The following is a 22101-nucleotide window of genomic DNA, read 5'->3' on the forward strand; positions in this document are numbered from 1 at the left end:
CTTACCTCTGTGTTGATGCCGACAAGATAGCATTGATGTTAGCTGTGTGATTCTCTTTTAGAATTCATGTTTGTGCCCCACCAAACATGGATCACAGTATGGGTTTTCAGGAAATGTTCATGGGCTGAATTAAACGACCTCCAAATGGAACTTTGTGGTTCGATTTTCCTACTTAGTGGGGTTCGGGGAGGGAGGTTATTGCTGATCATCCGTATGTAAGCCTGTTTCTAAGTCATGTGTCATCCCAGTCTCAACGCACGGCAGTGGGGCCTCTCCCAGCCATGGATTCCCCAAACTGCCAGAAATCCCATAATATGGCCACCTGAGTGCTCCAGAGTTCACACCCAAGGAATTTCAAAAGCACGCCAGACATGCTTTACTTTACTTTTGATTTGTTATATAAAACCAAAACTATTGCATCTTTTATTCTTTGGTTGACCTTTCTAATTTTCATGTAATACAACAGAAATCACACAAATCACTAAATGTCACTGTTTTGTCAGGTTTACTTAATCATCATGTTATAGATTTATGCATGTTAGCCTTTATTTGAACTTCTTGTTTATATAAATTATTTATCTTTACATTACATATACTGATTGAATTTATTCGAATTTGACTATGGATTTTTATTTATTATTCTAAAGCTGCTTCTTCAAAATTATTTATGCATTGGTCATATAACCAAGCCAGGACACCAGCATATAATTTGGAAAATGGTAACATAAAGGGCTAAGTTTTTGAAAATATATTACATGTGATATGTAGACAAAGACCGAAGTCTTGAGTGAGGAACTAACAAATAACTGCAAGGCAGGATGTTTTGGGTTGTGTAAACTTTTAAAGAATACATTAACATTTGTGATTGATTTAAAATAGCTCCAAAATAATTCATTATTATTTTCTGTTTAAAAAAACTTTAGGGTCAGTTGGATCTCTTAAGGAGCAATACAGGCCTTCTGTATAGAATAAAGGATTCTCAGAATGCTGGGTAAGCACCCAATTTTTTATTTTTAGAAACTTTAATTATTATGAACATAATCTATGGTTTTGGGGAAAAAAGTCAATAGAGAATTGCATAATGTAATCTGTCCTGCATACCATTCCGGCCTCTTGTCATGAGTTCCATTTTTCAGAGATAACTGCTCTTAATAATTTGGTATATGTCCTTTCTTCTAGGTATATATATAAATATATAGAGATGATTATATATTTATATACTATATATATAATCTCTTTTTTTCTTTTTTTTTCTTTTTTTTTTTTTTTTAACAAAAATGGGATCATGCTATCCATACTGTTTTGCAACTTGTTTTTTTCACTTACTATATCTTGGACATCTTTTCATTCTGGTACATACAGCCCTGTCTCATTCTTTTTAAGGTAAGCCCTTCTTTTGGTAAATAAGTCAATGTGATGACCTTGTTCACTAATTCAAGTAGTTATGTAGATTCTTAGATTATCCTGTATCTCTTTGCCTTTTTAATTCTACTTTATTCCCCTGCAGTAAAATGAAAGGATCAGATAACCAAGAAAAACTGGTATATCAAATCATAGAGGATGCAGGAAATAAAGGTAAGCATGTGAAGGAAGAAGCAGGAAAAAACTTCCTGGTCTTTGTCTGTAGGTCCAGAAATAGGGAATGAGATCTGGCTTCCCAAGCTATAGATCTACGTATAGAGAATGCTGCCATGTATGTTAAAAGAAGAGGAGATATGACATAAACGTGTAACGTGCGTATGCTTGAGGGACACCCAGAAGTGATGCCATTGCTGCCTCCAGGGAGGGTAGGAGCTAGATGGCTATGGGCAGGGATGGAAAGGAACTTCTAAATTATGATCCTTAAAACTTAAGGAGTTGTTGTTTTGTTTTGTTTTTTAATTCTTTCTAAACTTTGGAGGCCTTTGTTTCTTCCTTTTCCTCTTATCTGTAAATTATGGATAATAACATCTCTCTGGTTTTTGGAGAAAGCAGAGGGATGTCTAGTGCAGTGTGGCAGTGCCTGACTGAGGTCCCTCAGCAACTATTAGATATCTATCCCACTTACAGAATTCTATCTAAACTGCTGTTATCACAATTTAGGATTTGAGTCACTGATACTAGTTTCAACAATGTATCAACCATGATATAATTTGAAATCATATCATTCTTATATTTATTAGAAGTTAAGTTAATATTTTAAAAATAGATTCATGAAAAAAGCATTCTCTACCTTAAAAACTTCTTCCTATCTCATTATGCCTCTGTGCTGGGAAGAAAATAGGGTAACATGTTTTATACAAAATTCCATATACAAGCCTTTTTTAAAAGAGTAACCAGGGCGGCAGGGTAGCTGAGTTGGTTAAGTGTCCAACTTAGGCTCAGGTCATGATCTCACGGTTTGTGGGTTCGAGCCCCGTGTCAGGCTCTGGGCTGACAGTGCAGAACCTGCCTGGGATTCTCTGTCTCCCCCTCTCTCTGCCCCTCCTTTTCTCTCTTTCTTTCTCAAAACTAAATAAATAAGCATTTAAAACAGAGAGAAACCATAGCCTCCTGCACAGGGCTTTTGGTGGCTGTGAGAACCCCAATCTTCCATTTTTCATCTCTTAAATACAGTTTTCGTGTATACGTAATGGGTATACATGCACACAGATGCTTACATAAAGTATTTTTTGCTCTACGCTGACAGTGGCAACTGACCTTGGCCCAAACTTAAGTTACAATCTAAATACAATCTAAAGTAGGGGCGCCTGGGTGGCTCAATTAAGCATCTGACTCTTGATTTTGGCTCAGGTCATGATCCCTAGGTCATGGGATCAAGCCGCAAGTTGGGCTCTGTGCAGACAGCGCAGAGCCTGCTTGGCATCCTCTCTCTTCCTCCCTCTCGCCCCCTCCTGACTTGAGCTCTCTCTCAAAAAATAATAAATTAAAAAAAAAAAAAAGACAAATCTAAAGTAAAAATAATAGGAAACAGAAGTTGGGATGCAAAAGGGGATGGAAGAGACAATGTAAGTCAATTCAGTACCATTCTTTCCTTCCATTAAAAAATATCTTTTTCAGTGTTTTTAGAAAGGTGCCATGCTAGGATTCCAAGAAATTTCTGGTTAGAAGATAGAGCACATAACTTAATATTTTATATGTTATGTTATCTGAGATTCTTACCTCTAAGTCACTGTTTTCTCTATAGCTGTGCTCTAGGGATATATACATATATATACATACTTTGTTATAGTTTTGGCATGAGATACAGCAGTAGGACTGTAAACACACATCCTATGGTGTTGAATTCATTTTACTTTATTTTCTTATAGGAATATGGAGCAGAGATATCCGATACAAAAGTAACTTGCCACTAACAGAAATTAACAAAATTCTAAAGAATTTGGAAAGTAAAAAGCTTATCAAAGCTGTTAAGTCTGTGGCAGTGAGTAGTTTTCTCTTTCCTTCCCCCAAGTGGTCATTGTATATGTTCTGGTCCAAGTACGTTTCAAGATTTTTATTGTTCTGTAAGCTGTGTCATGATTTAAAACTACTGGTCAAAACGATTTCTAAAAATTAAGCTCAAGTTGGATTGGCTTGGAGATGTTGCCTAGATTTATCGCTGCTTAATTAACTCTTTGTGTCTCACCCGACATTAAAGCTAAAACCACTTTACTCTTCAGTAAAGAATTTTTGGAATCATGAGCATTTTTCCTGGATTTCCAGTGTGTAAGATAATTTACTCCATCCTGGCATATTAGATTACTCATTCAACAAATAGCTATTGTGTGTTTGCTGTGTACCAGGTACTCTTGTAGTGCTTGGGATACGTGAGTAAACAAGTCAGAGAAAGATCTCTGCCCTGTCTGTTCCAGTACATGGTGTTTCTTTTTCTCCTCATCCCACCCCAGCCCTATTACCTCCTCCAGGGGCTTCCACTCCAGAGCTGGCTGCATCAGGGACACCAGCTGCTGACTGCACTGACTTAGGTATCAGAAGAGCCAAGATTCCCCCTAAAGTTTGCTTGAACACGGATTTTGGCAAATAAGAATTCAATGTTCATCAGAGATTTTATTTATCAAATAGTATTTTTGCCTTACCAATCCCTACTTTATACCATTATCTCCCTTCTGCATTTTTAATGGATAATTTCAAATTTTCACAAAAGTAGAGCCAATAATACAAGTCTCCACATACCGATCACCTACCTTCACTTTGCCAATCTTTCTTCTCCACCTTTATTTTTAATAACAGCCTTATTATTGAGATAAAATTGACATGCCATAAGATTCATCTGTTTAAAATGTACAGTTTGGTAGTTTTTAGTATATTCCCAAAGTTGTGCAACCATCACACTGCTGTAATTTTAGGACATTTTCATCACCCGTGAAATGTGACCCCACTAGCAGTCAGTCCTCTGCATCCCTGCCTGTAGGCCTTGATAACCACTAATGTAGTTTCTGTCTCTACAGATCTGCCTATTCTGGAAATTTTGTATAAATGGAATCATACAGTATGTGGTCTTTTGCATCAGGCTTCTTTCATTTACACAATGTTTTCAAGGTTTCAAACTGAAGTAGTATTGGATTGTAACCCAAAGTCTAAAATAAATCTTCCTAAGTCCATACTGATATAAATGTTGAAATAAATAAATGACCCATCTTCCCATGAGTGGAAAGAGGCAGAATAGACAAACCTCCTGTGCAGAAGAGTTCCAGGTAATTTAGGTAGTAGAACGTAACTCTCCCTCCTTCAGTTTGGGCTCTGCGTACTGATTTCCTTCCAAACATGGCAAGGCTAGGGAAGAAAGTTTACAGTGGAGAAAACTGAGAAACACTACCTCAAGCCACATGATCAAGGTTAACATCAACACCGAAAAGTCTTAGTGATGGTGATCAATCATCACTTGGTGACGATTGAGTATCCTTGATGGGATGTGGTCAGAAGGGCACTTCCTCTGTGGTCTTTCCTGGTCTAGTCCTGAGAAAAACATCAGACAAATCCCAGTCAAAAGGCATCTTACAGAATACCCAACCAGTAATTCTCAGAACTGGCAAGTTCTCAAAAACAAGGAAAGTCTGAGAAGCTGTCACAACCAGAAGTTGCCAAGGAAACATACCAAGTAAATGTAGTGTGGTATCCTGAATAGGTTCTTGACCCAGAAAAGGGACATTAGGGGAAAACTAAGGAAATCTCAGTAAAGTATAGACTTAGGTAATAATAATGTATCAATATTGGTTCATTAACTGTAGTAAATGTACCCAACTAATATGTAAGATGCTAATAAGAGGGGAAACTGAGCACAAGGTAAATGTACCATCTTTACAATAATTGTGTAAATCTAAAACTGCTCTAAAATACAAAGTTTTGAGGTTTTTTTTTTTAATCTTAGTTTCAGAAGACTTATTTATCTTATAACCACATCTGCTTGTGCATGTTTTTTCCTAGGCCTCAAAAAAGAAAGTATATATGCTCTATAACCTGCAGCCAGACCGGTCTGTGACTGGTGGAGCCTGGTACAGTGACCAGGATTTTGAATCAGAATTTGTAGAGGTGCTTAACCAACAGTGTTTTAAATTTCTACAAACCAAGGTGAGGCATAACTGAGGACACATCACTGCAAATCTTTTTTTAAAAGTTTATATCCTATTTTATAGGACTTGAAAATGGTGAAGTTGATAATTTTTACTAAACAGTATATTCCATTGTTGATTTTCAGACTATATAAATTGTATTCAGAAAACACTATGCTGAGATTTGTGTTTCTACCCTTATAGGCAGAAACAGCACGAGAAAGCAAACAGAATCCAATGATACAAAGAAATAGTTCATTTGCCTCATCACATGAAGTATGGAAGTACATCTGTGAATTGGGGATCAGTAAGGTGAGAGCTTGGGTTTTGAATTTTCATCTTATTTTTTATTTAAAAAAATTTTTTTTAATGTTTATTTTTGAGAGAAAGACACAGATCATGAGTGGGGGGGGGGGGGGGGCAGAGAAACAAAACCTGAAGCAGGCTCCAGGCTCTGAGCTGTCAGCACAGAGCCCTAGGCAGGGCTCGAACTCACGAGCCATGAGATCATGGCCTGGTACGAAGTTGGAAGTTCAACAGACAGCCACCCAGGCACCCCTTCATTTTAATTTTTTAAAGTTACTCTTCATCACAGGGGTATAGTTTACAATGTATTCTGAACATATTTGACCCAGACCCTTTTTTGAGGTGATACCTGTGAACACTGTGCAGAATCCACTTTTGGAAAGCACTGTCCTAAGCCATTTATTTTTTTTATTTTTTTATTTTTTTTATTTTTTTTTTCAACATTTATTTATTTTTGGGACAGAGAGAGACAGAGCATGAACAGGGGAGGGGCAGAGAGAGAGGGAGACACAGAATCGGAAACAGGCTCCAGGCTCTGAGCCATCAGCCCAGAGCCTGACGCGGGGCTCAAACTCGCGGAGCGCGAGATCGTGACCTGGCTGAAGTCGGACGCTTAACCGACTGCGCCACCCAGGCGCCCCTGTCCTAAGCCATTTAGACAAAGGTGACTGTCCTGCCATCAGGCACTGTGCGATCTGTATGTACTTAAGCTTGGCATATAGAGCAGCAGTGTAGAGGCCTGGCAGTGCACTGCACTCCCAAAATTCAAAAGTCTCTTCTGACAAGGTCTTGACTTTCTCAGGGACATTTCAACATAGATGACACCTCAATAGCATCAGTTGTCACTTACTGGTATTATCCAACTTGTAAGAGGCGAGTAGCGTCATCAGCATATTCTTTTGAAGACTTATATAAAGACATAGTGCTGGATGCTTTTCAGAATCAGAGAAGAAATTGAATCGGCCGTTTGGACAAGCTGTTTTCATTTCCTAGACCCCAGATTTCTCATTTATTTAAAAAAATTTTTTTAATGCTTATTTATTTTTGAGAGAGAGACAGAGTGTGAGTGGGGGAGGAGCAGAGAGAGAGAGGGAGACACGGAAGCTGAAGCAGGCTCCAGGCTCTGAGCTGTCAGCACACAGCCCGATGCAGGGCTCGAACTCATGAACTGCGAGATCATGACCTGAGCTAAAGTCAGACGTTTACGGACTGAGCCACCCAGGTGCCCCTTATTTAAAATTTTTTTAATGTTTATTTGTTTCTGAGAGAGAGAGACAGAGCGTGAGTGGGGCAGGGGCAGAGAGAGAGGGAAACACAGAATCTGAAGCAGGCTCCAGGCTCTGAGCTGTAAGCACAGAGCTTGATGCGGGGCTTGAACTCATGAACCGTGAGATCATGACCTGAACCGAAGTCAGACACTTAACCGACTGAGCCACCCAGATACCCCACACAGATTTCTCATTTATATAAAAAACTAGGAATTTGGACAATTTGATATCTAAAATAACTTTATGCTTGAACATTTTATAAATCCACATCAAGTTCTTGCTAAGGAAATGTTACTTTATAAGACTTCCAGATTTTACCTAAGGGTAGAAACATAGAAAGAAAGTATCAAATTCAGATGAGGTTAGAGTTCTGTCCTTAGCATTTCAGTGCTTTGTGCTAGCTTGGGCTGTTGTTCAGCTCTGTGCTTTAAATCACCCATCGGCGCAATGCTTCCCCATTCATGGCGGAGTTGCGACCCTTACTGTTTAAACACCCTCAGATAGGATGTCTTCCTGTGCTTTCTGTGTCGTTTCTAATGTGTCCCCTTTTCAGGTAGAATTGTCCATGGAGGACATTGAAACTATCTTAAATACACTCATTTATGACGGGAAAGTAGAGATGACTATCATCGCTGCAAAAGAAGGCACAGTTGGAAGTGTGGATGGACACATGAAACTGTATAGAGCAGTCAATCCTATCATCCCGCCCACAGGTTTGGTCCGGGCCCCCTGTGGACTCTGCCCGGTGAGTTAAAGTGGCTTCATTTCACACCTGACTGCCACCAAGTGCAAATGCCACATAACTTACCAGCAAGCACACCCCAGTTTTCTGATTCTCAGAGTTGACCAACAGCTGCTCAAACCTCCACGTAAACTTTGATGACAGGCCTTTGATGAACAAGTCATGGCTTTACATTCCTTTTTAGAATAACCAGGTTAGGGAAATTTGTGTTTTTCTGGGTTTGGCCCTAAAATGGACAATTTTTAACAAGGGCTAATCATTTAACCTAAGTAGGGAGGGAACTAGGATTTGCTGAGAACGTGTCACAGGCCAGGTATGTTCTTGAAGATTTATGTGGTCTCATTTAATCTCCTCCTGTCCCTTGGAGCTAGTGGTGTTATTTCTGCATAAGCTTGAAGCTAAGGAAGATACAAGATATACAGCTTAGAAGAATCAGGATTCAAACCCAGAGATGTGCTTTCCCCCGCAGCATGCCCCAGCACTCTCCATCCATCCGTTCCCATTTACTGCTTGCCAGCTGCGTGCTGCAGGCCCTGTCCCGGCCCTCATAGCTGCTGTTTCATTTCTTTATACTGGCCCTTGTCTATATGCCTAAGCTGTCTGTATGCTCGTGTCAACTCCTAGGGAAAAAAGCGAGCATATTGGGAATTCTGCTTAGCACCCTTCACAAAAAAGAATGTAGTTAAACACGAAACATTTGCCTAGTCAAACACACATACAGATCTGCTTTCCTGTATCCCTGTTACCTGCCAATAGCCTTTGGGCCAGTGGGCAGAACATGTCATCTTAGTGCTACAGTGAGAGGTCTCTCATTAACTAACTTTATAATCACACAGCAGGTCCTATTACAGCTCTAGTCTCTTTCAGTTTCAAAGTGTCACTTTTAATACCACTTTAGAGAATGGTTGGGTCTTGGATATGTTGTTAACAAAAAGTATAGTTGTAGTTGACACTTAAGACTTTACCTATAATATAATAATTTTAAAACTCTCATTTGATCGTAAACTTTTTTCTTTTTAAAGGTTTTTGACGACTGCCATGAAGGTGGTGAGATTTCACCATCTAACTGTATTTATATGACAGAGTGGCTCGAATTTTAAGAGAGCTAGGAACTTTACTGACATTTTGCAAATGAAGTTACTTTGAGAGCAAATAATTTAATTCGTGATGGAACATCAAATACCCTTGAAAGCAAACTTCACAATAATGGATAGACTAGCTGCTATGAAAAAATATTTTTTTATCTATGAAGACTAAATTTATAATGGTAGAGTAGCCAACGGAATATGAAGCAGGTAAGGCTAATACTGAAATCCATTCTTCGATAAATACTTAGAACTTCTGGAAGACCACCTTCTGAAGCCTTCAAGACTTGTGATGGTTCATGGAAAAAGAAGCCAATAAATCTAAATTTGCCAAATACTATGATAATGGCTAGAGCTTAAAAACGCCCTTTTCCAAGTTAGTTATTAAGATCTTCATTGGAAATTTTTTACATCTACTTCACTATTGCCATTTGTTTTCTCTTTCCTCAGTGGTTTCATTGAGAAGTAATTAAAAGTGATGGGGCAGGAATAGCACTTAGGGAAGAGTGGGGAAGAGAATGGAACATCTCTTTTCTGCACATTATTAATTCCTTATGTCAGAAATATTATTTCAGAGGATTATGCCTTTGTACTTACCTCAAATGCAAATGATGACTATTATCAAGGATTTTTAGTGCATAGTTAGATTATTCTCATCTTCAAGAGAATGTTTTCACTGATCCTTTGTTAAAGTCTTCCAAGTTTCATTCTGTGGTTCAATTGTATTATTTGCTAGAACTGTCCCATAATCCATAACCCTCCATTCATACTTCATTGTGAGCAGGATACCATTCTTCTTTTCTTGTCCTATTTTAGATTTGTTTCCTTATTCTCTTCTAAAATCATGGTGTAATTAGTCTAGGCTAAGCAGAAAGCCATTATAATTGTTCTCAGTTCTAATAGTACTTCCAGTCCTAATCGTTAGCCATAGAGAAAACATTAGGTTATTCAGTGTACTGTTGAACAAAAGTTAGCTTTTTAGGATCTCAGCTATTGTATTTTCACTTTGTACCTCCACTCAGTGATTTCTGTGTCCAAGCCAAAAGTATGGGACCAAGGGAAAGAAATTGAAGGTCAGCTACTACTGACACCGGAGTTCAACTACCAGTTTGGAGATTCTCCAAGTGGGCAACCATCAGAAGGGTAACTTTGAGATAAATGGGATCAATAAAAGGAAATCAGCTCAGTAACGAACTAAGAACCAGATGGAGTTTGTGGCCAGCTCTATAAAATAGCATTCGATGACACCAGCACTTTGAAACAAGGATCATTTCAAGTATTAAATATATAGAAGATACAGAAGAATCTAGGAGCCTGAAACTACACAAGCCTTTCTCTTCCACCCCCAAGGAAAGCTAGAATAGTAAGAACATTATTTGTCCTTTTTGGAACCTGGCCTGTCACAGAGGCGCTAGTCTTATTTAATGAGAAAACTGAAGTTGGGGGGAGAGGCAGATGTAGGGAGAAGGAAGCAGTTCATGTATTAACTACAGATTTTGTATTGTCTTGATAGCCAAAGATTGGTTTTTAAAGCTTACAATCAAAGGCTACAACAAAAGTTCATTGACTCACCAGAATAAAGAGACCCTTTAAATGGTTTTCCCATAGCAGGTCTTTCATTCTGAATATTAACTGAAGGAGAAAAGAGACACTAGTTTAAAAATATAGCACCTCTGAGGGCGCCTGGGTAGCTCAGTCAGTTGAACATCCAACTTTGGCTCAGGTCATGATCTCGCAGTTCTTGAGTTCGAGCCCCACTTCGGGCTCTGTGCTGACAGCTAAGAGCCTGGAGCCTGCTTTGGATTCTGTGTCCCACTTTCTCTGCCCCTTCCCCACTCATGCTCTGTCTCTCTCTGTCTCTCAAAGATAAATAAATGTTAAAAAAAAACAAACAACAGCAGCTCCAATATATAGTTAAATAGATATTTACCCACCAGAAGTAAACTTTGACCAAAACAAATTATGGGGCTCTAGACTCATGACACCAAAAAAAATAAAAAATAATAAAAAAATCAAATTGTGGTGAAGTCCTAATCCTTACAGTTGATTTCCATTTAGTATAAGGTATTTTGGTCACCTGAGAAGAGATACACCCTGAAGTCATGGCCCTTCTGTTCTGCTTACTAATGATCATAGGGAGTCAGACAATCCTGAGAGACCGTGATTCAGTGGTTTAAATGGATAGTTTATGTGGCATTCTTCTATAAAATTCCTCTGAGCTTCGTTTGATGAGGAGTAAATTTTATGAGCATGATTTTTATGGTGATCAGCTGAGTAAAAACTAGTCAAACAAGTAATTTCAAGTTGAGTGACTTTTACTTTGAACTATTACTCATTATTAGATTGTGGGTAAGGGAAGAAAATACATGCCCTAGATTACTGCTGCTGGACATTTTATAGTGACAGTATTCCACATCTGCTGTTCAGTAAAAGTACCCACTTGTCATTTCGTGACTGTTAAGACTTGAATGAAGAAATGAATTCAATTTATGGCTACCTGTGGTTACTGGCTACCATATTATATAGCACAATCCTTACAGTCACATAGGTCTATGTTAATTATAGGAATGAAGGATATCAAAATTATTTCTCACTTGTATGTATTTTTCTGTGGAGAAAGAGGACAAATATTATTAACTGTTATTTGTAGTGTAAGTTTGTAATTTTTTGAAAAAGGACTTCAGAAAACAAGGCCAAGAGTAAGTAGAACAATTACTAATTCCAAACAATCCAAATAGAATCAAACTTTGGTTATAGACTTGGTCAAATCAAACATCTTTAAGAAAATTACTCAATTGATTTATCTAATTTGCTTCTCACTAACATGTCAAATGAGTTGTTTTAAACAGTCATTTTAATTATAAAAGTAATACATGTTCACTATAACAAACTCAATCCCCAGGTGTACAAAATAAAAAGGAGACTTCCTTCACACTGTACCTAAAATTCCCATTCCCCAAAGATAACTGCTATTAAAAGTTTAGAGTCTTTCCATTTTTTCTTTGAGCACATTTAGAAGCCAAGACTTTTCAGGTTAAAATGGTGGCTTTGAATCTCCTGTAGACATAAATAGTGAGTTAATTCATATTTTTGCAGCAAACATAAGGTTCTGTAACATGTACAAAATCACTGGAAATTGTTTTGAGTCAATACTTAGGGATTGTAACAGCCAAAAAATATTGGAAAGAAAAAACAATTTTTTTGAAGGAGTATGATCAGAAGAAAAGTGGAATGATGCTTGAAAGTGAGCTAACAGAACATAGAATTTAAAAGGTAGAACTCTTTACAGAACAAAATTTGAAGTATGGAAAGATTACTTAGAATTTTGTAACAAAATCTAAATTGTTCCCATGATTTCATCCTTTGACATTAAATTCATTTCTCAGGCTTAGAGAGAATCATTTGAAGCACCTGGATAAGTTAATTCCTAATGGCAGAGGTCACAAATGGGTGGCTTGGACTTTGTGTGTCTTGCAGTGTTTGTACATTTTTTATTTACGCTGTCGTTGTCGACTTATGTAATCCATATGTACATATATTGGGCATAATTCATATACATATAAACTGTGTATATAAACATATAGTCCCTAGATATGAAAACCACTGCATGAAGTTTTTCCCTCAAAAAATCAGAAAATTGGCAACACCCTGCTACCTTCCCAGATGGCAACGATTTAGAAAGGGCACGAGTTCTCCATGCTGCCCAAATTCCCACCACGCTGGTCTAGCACACATCTGGTTGGCTATGCTGACATATTTGTATAGGCTGGGCTTCTGTTCCCTGCCCGACCTGGCAGACCCAACTCTTAGATCCATATGTATCCCTCTCCCTCAACATGTTTGAAGGACTGGGGCAGGGGTCAAAGATGAAGGCCCCAGTCTGGGTTTAATGTCTTGGGCCAGCTCAGAACAGCTAGTGTTTTGAGCTCTAAGCCAACACTCTGGATCTTTAGTCATTTTCCTCACCCCACCCCACCCTGCCAACTAGAAAAAGGTTCATTTCAAAGAGGAGTACAACTCCTACAACATACACAAACTAGTTTTTTTCAACGTTTTTATTTATTTTTGAGACAGAGAGAGACAGAGCATGAACGGGGGAGGGGCAGAGAGAGAGGGAGACACAGAATCGGAAACAGGCTCCAGGCTCCAAGCCATCAGCCCAGAGCCTGACGCGGGGCTCGAACTCACGGACCGTGAGATCGTGACCTGGCTGAAGTCGGACGCTTAACCGACTGCGCCACCCAGGCGCCCCTAAACTAGTTTTAATGTGAACTGGGAATCAGGAAAGCTGGATTCCACTTCGATCTTACTCACTTTGGACAGATAAAGGTGGTTAAACTGTCCTTATGTCCCTGATCAAATGAGAAAAATACTGCTTTAGTTCATGGCAGTTTGTGAGATAGAAATCCAATGGAAAATGGAAACGCAGTTTGTAACTTAGTTTGAATATTGAACTTCTGGGTTATTTTTCCGGAACTTTGATCTGTTTTATGTGTCTACTAATCATCTCATAATAGATAATTTTTATCTATTAATAACCTGATCATTGCTCTACCCCTACATTGGAATGTAAAATAGCAGAAGTAATCCTACCTATGCTGGTACTTTCAGCATAGACTTTACCACGCTAATCAGTTCATGAAACTCCATATTCTGAAAGTGGCCACGGTCAGTGAATCTGTACAATTTGGCTTCCAACCTATCAGCCACTTCTTGTTGTTCCTTCCAGGGAAGGAAAGGATCATCAGTGGAGCCAAACTGCACAATGTAAGGGCAGTTGGCTTTGATCTTCTCCCACTGCCATGGACGGTTGAAGTATCCTATGGGAAAAAAATATACATATAGCCTATTACCGCCCATGGATAATTCCCATTCTAGCCATGGTAAAATATCTAGTGAAGACCATAGCAGACACACAGATTCCGAGCCTGTGAGTTACAAGTCCATTAGTTTTCAAATCTGTAGGGCTTAATACCATAGCTACTTGTGAAGGGGTGTATGTGGCTCAGATAAAATCAGGCCTCTAGGGTTCAATGCATTAGAAAATGGTCTATCATCTCTCAAAGGGTCTAATTTGTAAAAAAGAAGGGCAGCAAATGTTTCTCATCTGTTACGAGAGGGTTTTTTTAGCCTATTCAAAAGCCAGTACTGTTTAACCTGAACAGGTAGCCCTGTGATTAGAGGAAGGGCTTTTCTGAATCAGTTTCAAACTTACCACTGGCACGCTCGTTTTCATCCCCCAAGTCAGAGGTATATGCAGACACTAACACAATAGCATATACTCGGTGTGTTTCTGCATACCTGGAGAAAGAGAAATGATGTCAACTAATACTTAATGTTAAATCTGATTGCCGAAAAGTAAAAAAAGAAACAAAAAAACACATGAAAACTCATTTGATCTAGCTTACAAAAAACAGGTGCTGTTGAGGTTAATTTAAAAAAAGTAAGGGGGCGCCTGGGTGGCACAGTCGGTTAAGTGTCCGACTTCAGCCAGGTCACGATCTCGCGGTCCGTGAGTTCGAGCCCCGCGTCAGGCTCTGGGCTGATGGCTCAGAGCCTGGAGCCTGTTTCATATTCTGTGTCTCCCTCTCTCTCTGCCCCTCCCCCGTTCATGCTCTGTCTCTCTCTGTCCCAAAAATAAATAAACGTTGAAAAAAAAAATTAAAAAAAAAAAAAAGTAAGGAAGCTACAGAACTCCAAGCCCAGTGGTTAATAAATTACCCTTGGCTACTTGATGAGTTTCTACTTATTTTTCAAGGTAGTCCAAACCTCTTTGGTAATCCTTTCAAAAAAAACAAAAAGTGGGGGCAACTAGGTGGCTCAGTAGGTTGAGTGTCCAACTTCGGCTCAGGTCGTGATCTCGCGGTTCATGAGTTTGAGCCCCACATCAGGCTTACTGCTATCAGCCTGTCACAGCAGAGCCTGCTTCAGATCCTGTCCCCCTCTTTCTGCCCCTCCCCTGATTGCACTCTCCCCCCCCCAAAAAAATTTTTTTTTAAGTGTAATCATTCTCTTTGATGTGCCTATTAACCTACCTTCAGTATGCATCAGCATTGCTTGGTTGGTTAACATGTAGATTCAGTCCCGGAGCATCTGATTCAAAGTTGGTGTGAGGCCCAGGGATCTGCATCTTAAGGCATGACACCTCCCCCACAACCCGGATGACTAATACAAGTGATCTGTGAACCATATTTTATGTACCATAGCGGAAATGTACCTCTTTTGCTGCACATTCCACATTGTATTGTACTTCTCTTTGCGTTGTATTATATCTGTCTTCCCCAATAAACCTTCAGCTCCTTAAGGGCAGGTGTGAGCCTTCTTGATTTCTATGACCCTGGTGCCTAGTACAGTGCCCACAAGCAGACACTCGGCAAAGATTAGGCTAGGGAAAGATGTGGAATAGTAATAGCTTCAAGGGGCCTTTGTGCCAGGAAAAATTTAGGGTTGGTATTTTGTTTTGCAGTCTAAACTTTTTGCCCAAGAATTTGTTTTGAAAAATTTCAAACCTACAGGACAGTTAGAACAACAAGCACTTGATTCATTAATTTTACCACACTTCACACCTAAATACATCAACTGTGTCCCCTAAGAACAAGGTATTCTCTTACATATCCACAGTGCCATTATTACACCCAGTACATTTAACACTGAGACAGTAATACACAGATCCTGATAATGGCGCTTGAACTCACAAACTATGAGATCACGACCTGAGCCGAAATCAAGATCCAGACACTTAAACAACTGAACCACCAAGCACCCCAAACTGCTTTTCAATCCTAGATCCAGTCAAAGATCACACATTGCATTTGGTTTTCATGACTCTTTAGTCCCTTTTAAATTTTTTGTTTTAAATGACATTGACATTTTCTAAGAGTTTAATAAGCCAATTAATTGTCTTGTATATCACCCCTAAATTGAATTTTTGTTTCCTCGTGATTAGACAGAGGTTAAACATTTTTGGCAAGAATACTACATAGGCAATGTGTCCTTCCCACTCCATCACATCAGAGACACACAATGCCAGTGTCCCTTTATTGGTGAGATTAAGTTTGATTACTTAAGGTGATATCAGATATCCATTGTAAAGACACAATTGTCCACTTTGTGATTAGTAAGTAATCCGCAGGGTGGTCCTCTGTGGCTCTACCAATATCCTTTTCCCCTACCATCTTATACCACATACTGGCATGTATTTTCTCCTTGCCTACCTTAACTTTAGATGTTAATTTTTAGGTTGCAGACAATCCTGCAGTGAGTTTATTATTTTTTATTTTATTTTTAAGAGAGAGACAGAACGTAAGCAGGGGAAGGGCAGAGAAAGAGGGAGACACAGAATCTGAAGCAGGCTTTAGAGTCTGAGCTGTCAGCACAGAACCTGACAAGCAGGGCCTGAACCCACAAACCGTGAGATTATGACCTGAGCCAAAGTCCGACGCTTAACCGACTGAGCCACCCAGGTGCTCCAGGGATCTTTTTTTTTTTTTAAGTTTATTTATTTTGAGAGAGAGAGAAAGAGAATGAGCAGGGGTGGGGCAGAGAAAGAGGATACCAAGCAGGCACTGCCCTGCCAGCACAAAGCCCAATGTGGGGCTCGAACCCATGAACCATGAGATCATGACCTGAGCCAAAATCAAAAGTCAGACACCCAACCGACTGAGCCACCCAAGGTGCCCCAGTTACAGGGATCTTTAAAAGAAGGCACATCTGGGGCGCCTGGGTGGCTCAGTCAGTTGAACATCCAACTTCGGCCCAGGTCACGATCCCATGCTTCATTGGTTTGAACCCCGCGTCGGGCACTGTGCTGACAGCCTGGAGCCTGGAGCCTGCTTTGGGTTCTGTGTCTTCCTCTCTCTCTGCCCCTCCCCTGCTTGCACTCTGTCTGTCTCCCCAAAATAAATAAATATTTAAAAAAATTTTTTAAAAAGAAGGCACATCTTTATTAGCCAATAGCCTGAGAAAAATTCAGTTGGCCTTGAGTTGGTACAGATTTCAGCATAAAGGGATTTCTTCATTTTCCAACCTTTGGCAGCTTATGAACACTAAGCTCCACACTGGAAAGCATTATCTCATAGCTTCAAATGGCAGAAAGGCTATGGAATTTGGCAGGGTTCCCTGACATGCAATTTATATGCCAGCCTGAGCGACTGCTTGGGACAAGAGGTTACACAAAAACTATATTCCTTCCTCATCCAGCCTAGCAAATGTGCAAGAAACCCAACCCTAATATGCTTATTCAGCCAGCTAAGTCCTATCCTCTAGGCCTCATAAGCCTAAAGGGAGAGACATGATGTTATAACCGAGAGCATCAGGAAGTATCATGAATCCTAAGGACTGGGGGCGGGGAGTGGTGGAGGGTGGTGTAACAGCCTCTGCCCTCCAACAAATATTTATTTAGCACCTTAGCACCTACCATATGGCAGACACTCTTCTAGGCACTAAGGTCCCAGTGTCAGAGTGAACAAAGCCCCACCCTCATGTTGCTTACATTTTTATTGGCCAGAGACAGGCAAGAAATAAACAAGACATCAGATGTTGAAAAGTGTAATAGATTAAAAGAGGGATACCAAGATATAAAGGGGATAGGAGCCATTGTTTCATTTGGAGTGATTAGAGTAGGCCTCAGTGAAAAGAGACATTAAGTAGAGACTTAAAGAAAAGAAAGCCATGCAAGTACCTAGAAACAGTATACCAGGTAGAACAGGGGCCAGCACAGGCCTAAGGTAGGTACAGAGTTGGCAAGTTCAAGGAACTGCAGTGAGGTCTGTAAGCCAGCTGGAGCCCACACAGGGTGACTATTGAACAAGGATCGCACCTCATGGCTGCAATGGCCCCAGAACTGTGGCCTATGATGATGGTCTTCTCATCACAGCGTAGCTCCGTCTCCATGAAGGGCAGCCAGATGCTCTCTCGAGCTGTAACTAAGGTTCGGGGTAAAGAAAGAGTGTCATTTGATAGGGACAGTCTTAGTCTAATACCACCCCACCTTTCTGACAGAGGACTACTTAGCATTTCTCAACTTAAGAACTTCAGGACCACATAGGAGACGGGGCTGTTTCAATAGAGCCAAAGATTTATATGTTGCTGCTTGAGAGACTCAAGTCCATAGTTTTGCTATATACATACACACACACACATATATGGCTTTTATTTTTTTTTTATTTTACCATGTTCTTATAAGAAAATACTGAGGAAATAATAAAAATATAATTCTGCAGCTTTAATGTAAACTTAAGAGATAACTCTAGGGGCACCTGGGTGGCTCAGTCGGTTAAGCATCCGACTTCAGCTCAGGTCATGATCTCATGGTTCATGAGTTTGAGCCCCGCATTGGGCTCTGTGCTGACAGCTCAGAGCCTGGAGGCTTCTTTGGATTCTGTGTCTCCCTCTGTCTCTCTGCCCCTCCTCTGCTCGTACTCTGCCTCTCTCTCTCTCAAAAATAAATTTAAAAATTTTTAAAAAAAGAAATAACTCTAGACAACATTCTCAAATTCACATGTATAAATATGCTTTCTTTCCTAAGAGGAAATTCCTGACACAAGTCATGGGCATAGTCAGAACAAAAGTGGCAGTGTTACATTTTGAAATATTTGGATCTCATATAGGTGCTGTGAAGTTTTATCATATCTCTGTCTCACATGAAACACTCATACATTTTGCCTGAAAATATCTGTTGAATCTGTTGACTTATAGAAGGGAAAACTGAGTTGCTTAAAAAGTGGAAAATTAAATTTTACCAAGCCCGGGTGCTTTTCTCGATCCTTACTAGAATTTTCTATGATGCTTTTTGGTTTACACCCTTTTCCCCAAACTACTTGCCTTCATTCATTCTTAGGTATATACTCCCTTTGGCTTCTCTACTATGATATTCCTGTTCTATACCAGGAAAATGGCAAGATCAAAACCCAACACGATGAGGCTATTTAAAAACATGTTTAAAACTTACTTGGGTCAGGCATGTTTTTAGCCAAACACTGGAAACCAGGTATCTATGACATGAGGGGAAAAAAAAGCTATAATAAAGAGCTTAATTACAACTAATACTTTGCTAATAAGAAATGAGACACCTGATATGATCTCTATCAATTCAATAAGTCTTTGCTTACATTATGAAATGAAGCAGGTTAAGTGCCATTGGATTCCATGTGAACAGACAATCCCTCCTGATAAACTGCCTTCTATCTGTAGTTCTTACCTAGCCAGCTCTGTACATATTTGCATTTGTGCATCTCTGTTTATCACCGTAGGCATGTATCTACACAGGCATCATGAATGAATGCATGCTAGGCAAACTGGAGTCAAAAAGACTGTGCACCAGGAAGTAGGTAAAACATGGTACAAAATGTGGTACAGAAAGTTGGAGATCCCACCCTCTTGGACAGCTTCAGTCCTGCTCTTTTTGATCTGTAGCTCTGGCCTTGGTTTTCAGCCACAACCTGAAATTTTCTTCTAGACACATACTCTAGAGCTCTAAAGGATGGCAACCCAGGAAGCAGTCCTATTGACTGGTTATGGAAGAGTTTAAAAAAAAAAAATCAAGATGCACAAGACAATTACAGTGGGACACAACACCATTTGTGTAAAGCTCACAAAGAAACCAAATTAAATAAGATATTGTTCAAAGTATACCCACATAGCTGCAAAGGTATGTTCATTTTTAAAAGAGGAGCAAATGAAAAAAATTTCAGGGAAATGGGATTGGGGGGGTATACATGTGGCTTCCAAGGTATTGTTAATGTTGCAGAGTTTAGTTTGGTTATGGAGTCTCAGGTATTCATTACATTATACTTCACAATTTCCATGTATGTTACATTCATCTTTTTCCTATGTTAAATATTACATACTGATTTTTTTTTTTTTATCTGAGGCAGGAAACAGAGAAGACAGAGATACACTTATCTAGTAAGCCCCAAATCTGAACCAGCAACAGATGCAGAGAGACAGGGGGGTGCTCTAAGAGGTGGTGCCTTGTACTCTAACCACGGAATCTTCAGAGAAGTCTTCCGGGCAGTTTTATCCACCAAAATTCTGACCACTAGTTCTAGAGTTTGAGACAGGGCAGCGGGGAGAGCAGTGAAACACAGGGCTTCGCTGAAGGGGTGGGGGGCTGGGGACGAGGTGAACACACGTTCAAACTTCAGTCCACTGTCCCCGCTGTCCCTTCAAGGCTCCCAGCGTGGTCAGGCTTGTCTCTTACCTGCTCCAGCCCCTTCTTCACCCAGCCGTACCAGCCGTGGGTGGCCACATCCCCACCTCCATTCCCAGGAACAATAACTGCCTTGCTCGGGGAAGCCATGAGCGCAGAGGGTTTGATGTGGACCAGCAGCAGGGCCTGCAGGGCCGGGAGCCCGAGACTGCATCCGCTGGGAGCCTGCACTGTGGCATTCTGGGAATTGTAGTTCTGGGGCGCCGGTGGGCCGGCTCTTGGACTCCGGCCGCCCTTACTGAAGAAGGTGGCCAAAGCAAACTTCCGAGTTTCCAGCAAATATAAAAAGCCTTTCACTTGCCTCTTGCTAGCGTTCTGGTCCCCTCCTCGCCTTATTTAGGACAGGCTTTTACACGCCCAGAATATACTCTCCCTTTACTAGAATTATGATATATTTCTATTGGAAAGTGTGGTTTTAGTTCCAAATATACAGAAATAACCTTTTTATGAGTTGAGGACTCGTGGAATTCTTATTACTTTTCCTTCTGATTTTGAAACATTTGTTGCTAGTACAGTTGTCACTGTCAGCCCTGGTTGTTATTTTTCATTGCTTTCAATGTTGTCCTTTTAAAAGCTATCACCATTGGTGATGGCACATGGATAACATTCACAATTGATGTGAGGAACAAAGGCAGAAGAAAAAATTAATATTTACTTACAACTTACAGCCCAATGACAAGTCCTTGAGACAGGCAAAGTGATATTCCTCTGGAAGCTCATCTCCCTTGATGATGACAATTTGCTAAGGGCAAAAGGCAATCTTAGCTTAATGTTATTTGGACCTCCAGCATCCTGTAAGTCTACTTTATTTATTTATTTATTTATTTATTTATTTATTTATTTTAAATTTTTTTTTCAACGTTTATTTATTTTTGGGACAGAGAGAGACAGAGCATGAACGGGCGAGGGGCAGAGAGAGAGGGAGACACAGAATCGGAAACAGGCTCCAGGCTCTGAGCCATCAGCCCAGAGCCTGACGCCGGGCTCGAACTCACGGACCACGAGATCGTGACCTGGCTGAAGTCGGACGCTTAACCGACTGCGCCACCCAGGCGCCCCAAGTCTACTTTAAACATAAAAAAATTCCTTTGGAAACTTCCTTTATCTCTCTCCCTCCCCAGATATATGTTGACAATCATACTGCAAGCTTACAGCCCCTTAATATACATCTGAAGGGTCTCATGATTGAGTTTTTATTAAACAGTAATAAATGACATTTTCCTAACAGCAACTAGCCCCTCAGTGTCCTGGAAACCTTGTTGCCAAAATACCTTAGAGACTTTCCCTGTCCCTAACCCCCTCCCAACCTGAAGGTATATAATCAGTCACCGTCACAACCCCAGTGCAGCACTTTCTGCGCACGAAGCCTGTCTCTGTGCTTTAATAAAACCACCTTTTTGCACCAAAGACATCTCAAGAATTCTTTCTCCGAATGCCAATATTTTCCACATCAATACTTTAACAAATTTAGAGACTGGGAAAACTGAAGTAGCAATGCAGTGGTTTACCTATTATGATATGGCAGTCCTGAAATTTTAGGAAACAGATATACCTTATAGATTTATCAAAATCTTTTGTACTGGGGTGGGCAAATGTATGCTTATGTGGTTAAAAATGGGAATAAACAGGGGAGCCTGGGTGGCTCAGTTCATTAGGCATCTGACTCTTGATTTTGGCTCAAGCCATGATCTCCCAGTGGTGGGATGGAGCCCAACGTGAGGCTCCACACTGGGCATGAAGCCTACTTAAGATTCTCTCTCTTCCTTGGGACACCTGGGTGGTTCAGTCAGTTAAGGATCTGACTTTGGCTCAGGTCATGATTTCACGGTTTGTAGGCTGTGCTGATGGCTTGGAGCCTGGAGCCTGCTTCAGATTCTATGTCTTCCTCTCTCTTTGCCCCTCCCCTGCTCGTGCTCTCTCTCTCTCTCTCTCTCTCTCTCTCTCTCTCTCTCTCTCTCTC

At 40.2% G+C, this 22101-nt stretch overlaps 2 protein-coding genes across 5 annotated transcripts in view; one reads left to right on the plus strand and one right to left on the minus strand.

Annotated features, from left to right (window-relative positions):
- POLR3F (RNA polymerase III subunit F) overlaps window positions 1-22101 on the plus strand; it is a 31464-nt gene that overhangs the window by 3703 nt on the left and 5660 nt on the right. For 2 of the 4 annotated variants that reach the window (XM_040447808.1, XM_040447811.1), the window contains exons 3-10: window positions 924-991; window positions 1363-1383; window positions 1508-1575; window positions 3291-3403; window positions 5407-5550; window positions 5736-5843; window positions 7659-7850; window positions 8870-10531. In XM_040447808.1, the coding sequence (XP_040303742.1) occupies window positions 924-991; window positions 1363-1383; window positions 1508-1575; window positions 3291-3403; window positions 5407-5550; window positions 5736-5843; window positions 7659-7850; window positions 8870-8947 (792 nt within the window). In that variant the 3' untranslated portion in view covers window positions 8948-10531. Of the gene's footprint in view, window positions 1-923; window positions 992-1362; window positions 1384-1507; window positions 1576-3290; window positions 3404-5406; window positions 5551-5735; window positions 5844-7658; window positions 7851-8869; window positions 10532-22101 lie in introns of those variants that run through there. The other 2 variants (XM_040447810.1, XM_040447809.1) reach the window with 2 other exon arrangements.
- Window positions 13192-20304, minus strand: RBBP9 (RB binding protein 9, serine hydrolase). The gene is made up of 5 exons (XM_040447812.1): window positions 20133-20304; window positions 18882-18924; window positions 17751-17856; window positions 14148-14233; window positions 13192-13752 (listed from the first exon to the last, which is right to left on the minus strand). The coding sequence occupies exons 1-5, from the start codon at window positions 20229-20231 to the stop codon at window positions 13526-13528; spliced, it is 561 nt and encodes a 186-aa protein (XP_040303746.1). The 5' UTR covers window positions 20232-20304; the 3' UTR covers window positions 13192-13525.

The sequence above is a fragment of the Herpailurus yagouaroundi genome, unplaced genomic scaffold, assembly GCF_014898765.1.
Source record: "Herpailurus yagouaroundi ecotype Mexico unplaced genomic scaffold, PumYag 196, whole genome shotgun sequence".
Taxonomy (NCBI): domain Eukaryota; kingdom Metazoa; phylum Chordata; class Mammalia; order Carnivora; family Felidae; genus Herpailurus; species Herpailurus yagouaroundi.

Coding starts and splice junctions, on each gene's coding strand:
- RBBP9 (XM_040447812.1), bottom strand. CDS start 20,231: ATGGCTTCCCCGAGCAAGGCAGTTATTGTTCCTGGGAATGGAGGTGGG. Junction 17,857..18,881: donor TAAAAACATGCCTGACCCAA/GTAAGTTTTAAA, acceptor CCCGAACCTTAG/TTACAGCTCGAGAGAGCATC. Junction 14,234..17,750: donor GGGGCCATTGCAGCCATGAG/GTGCGATCCTTG, acceptor CTCTTTCTCCAG/GTATGCAGAAACACACCGAG.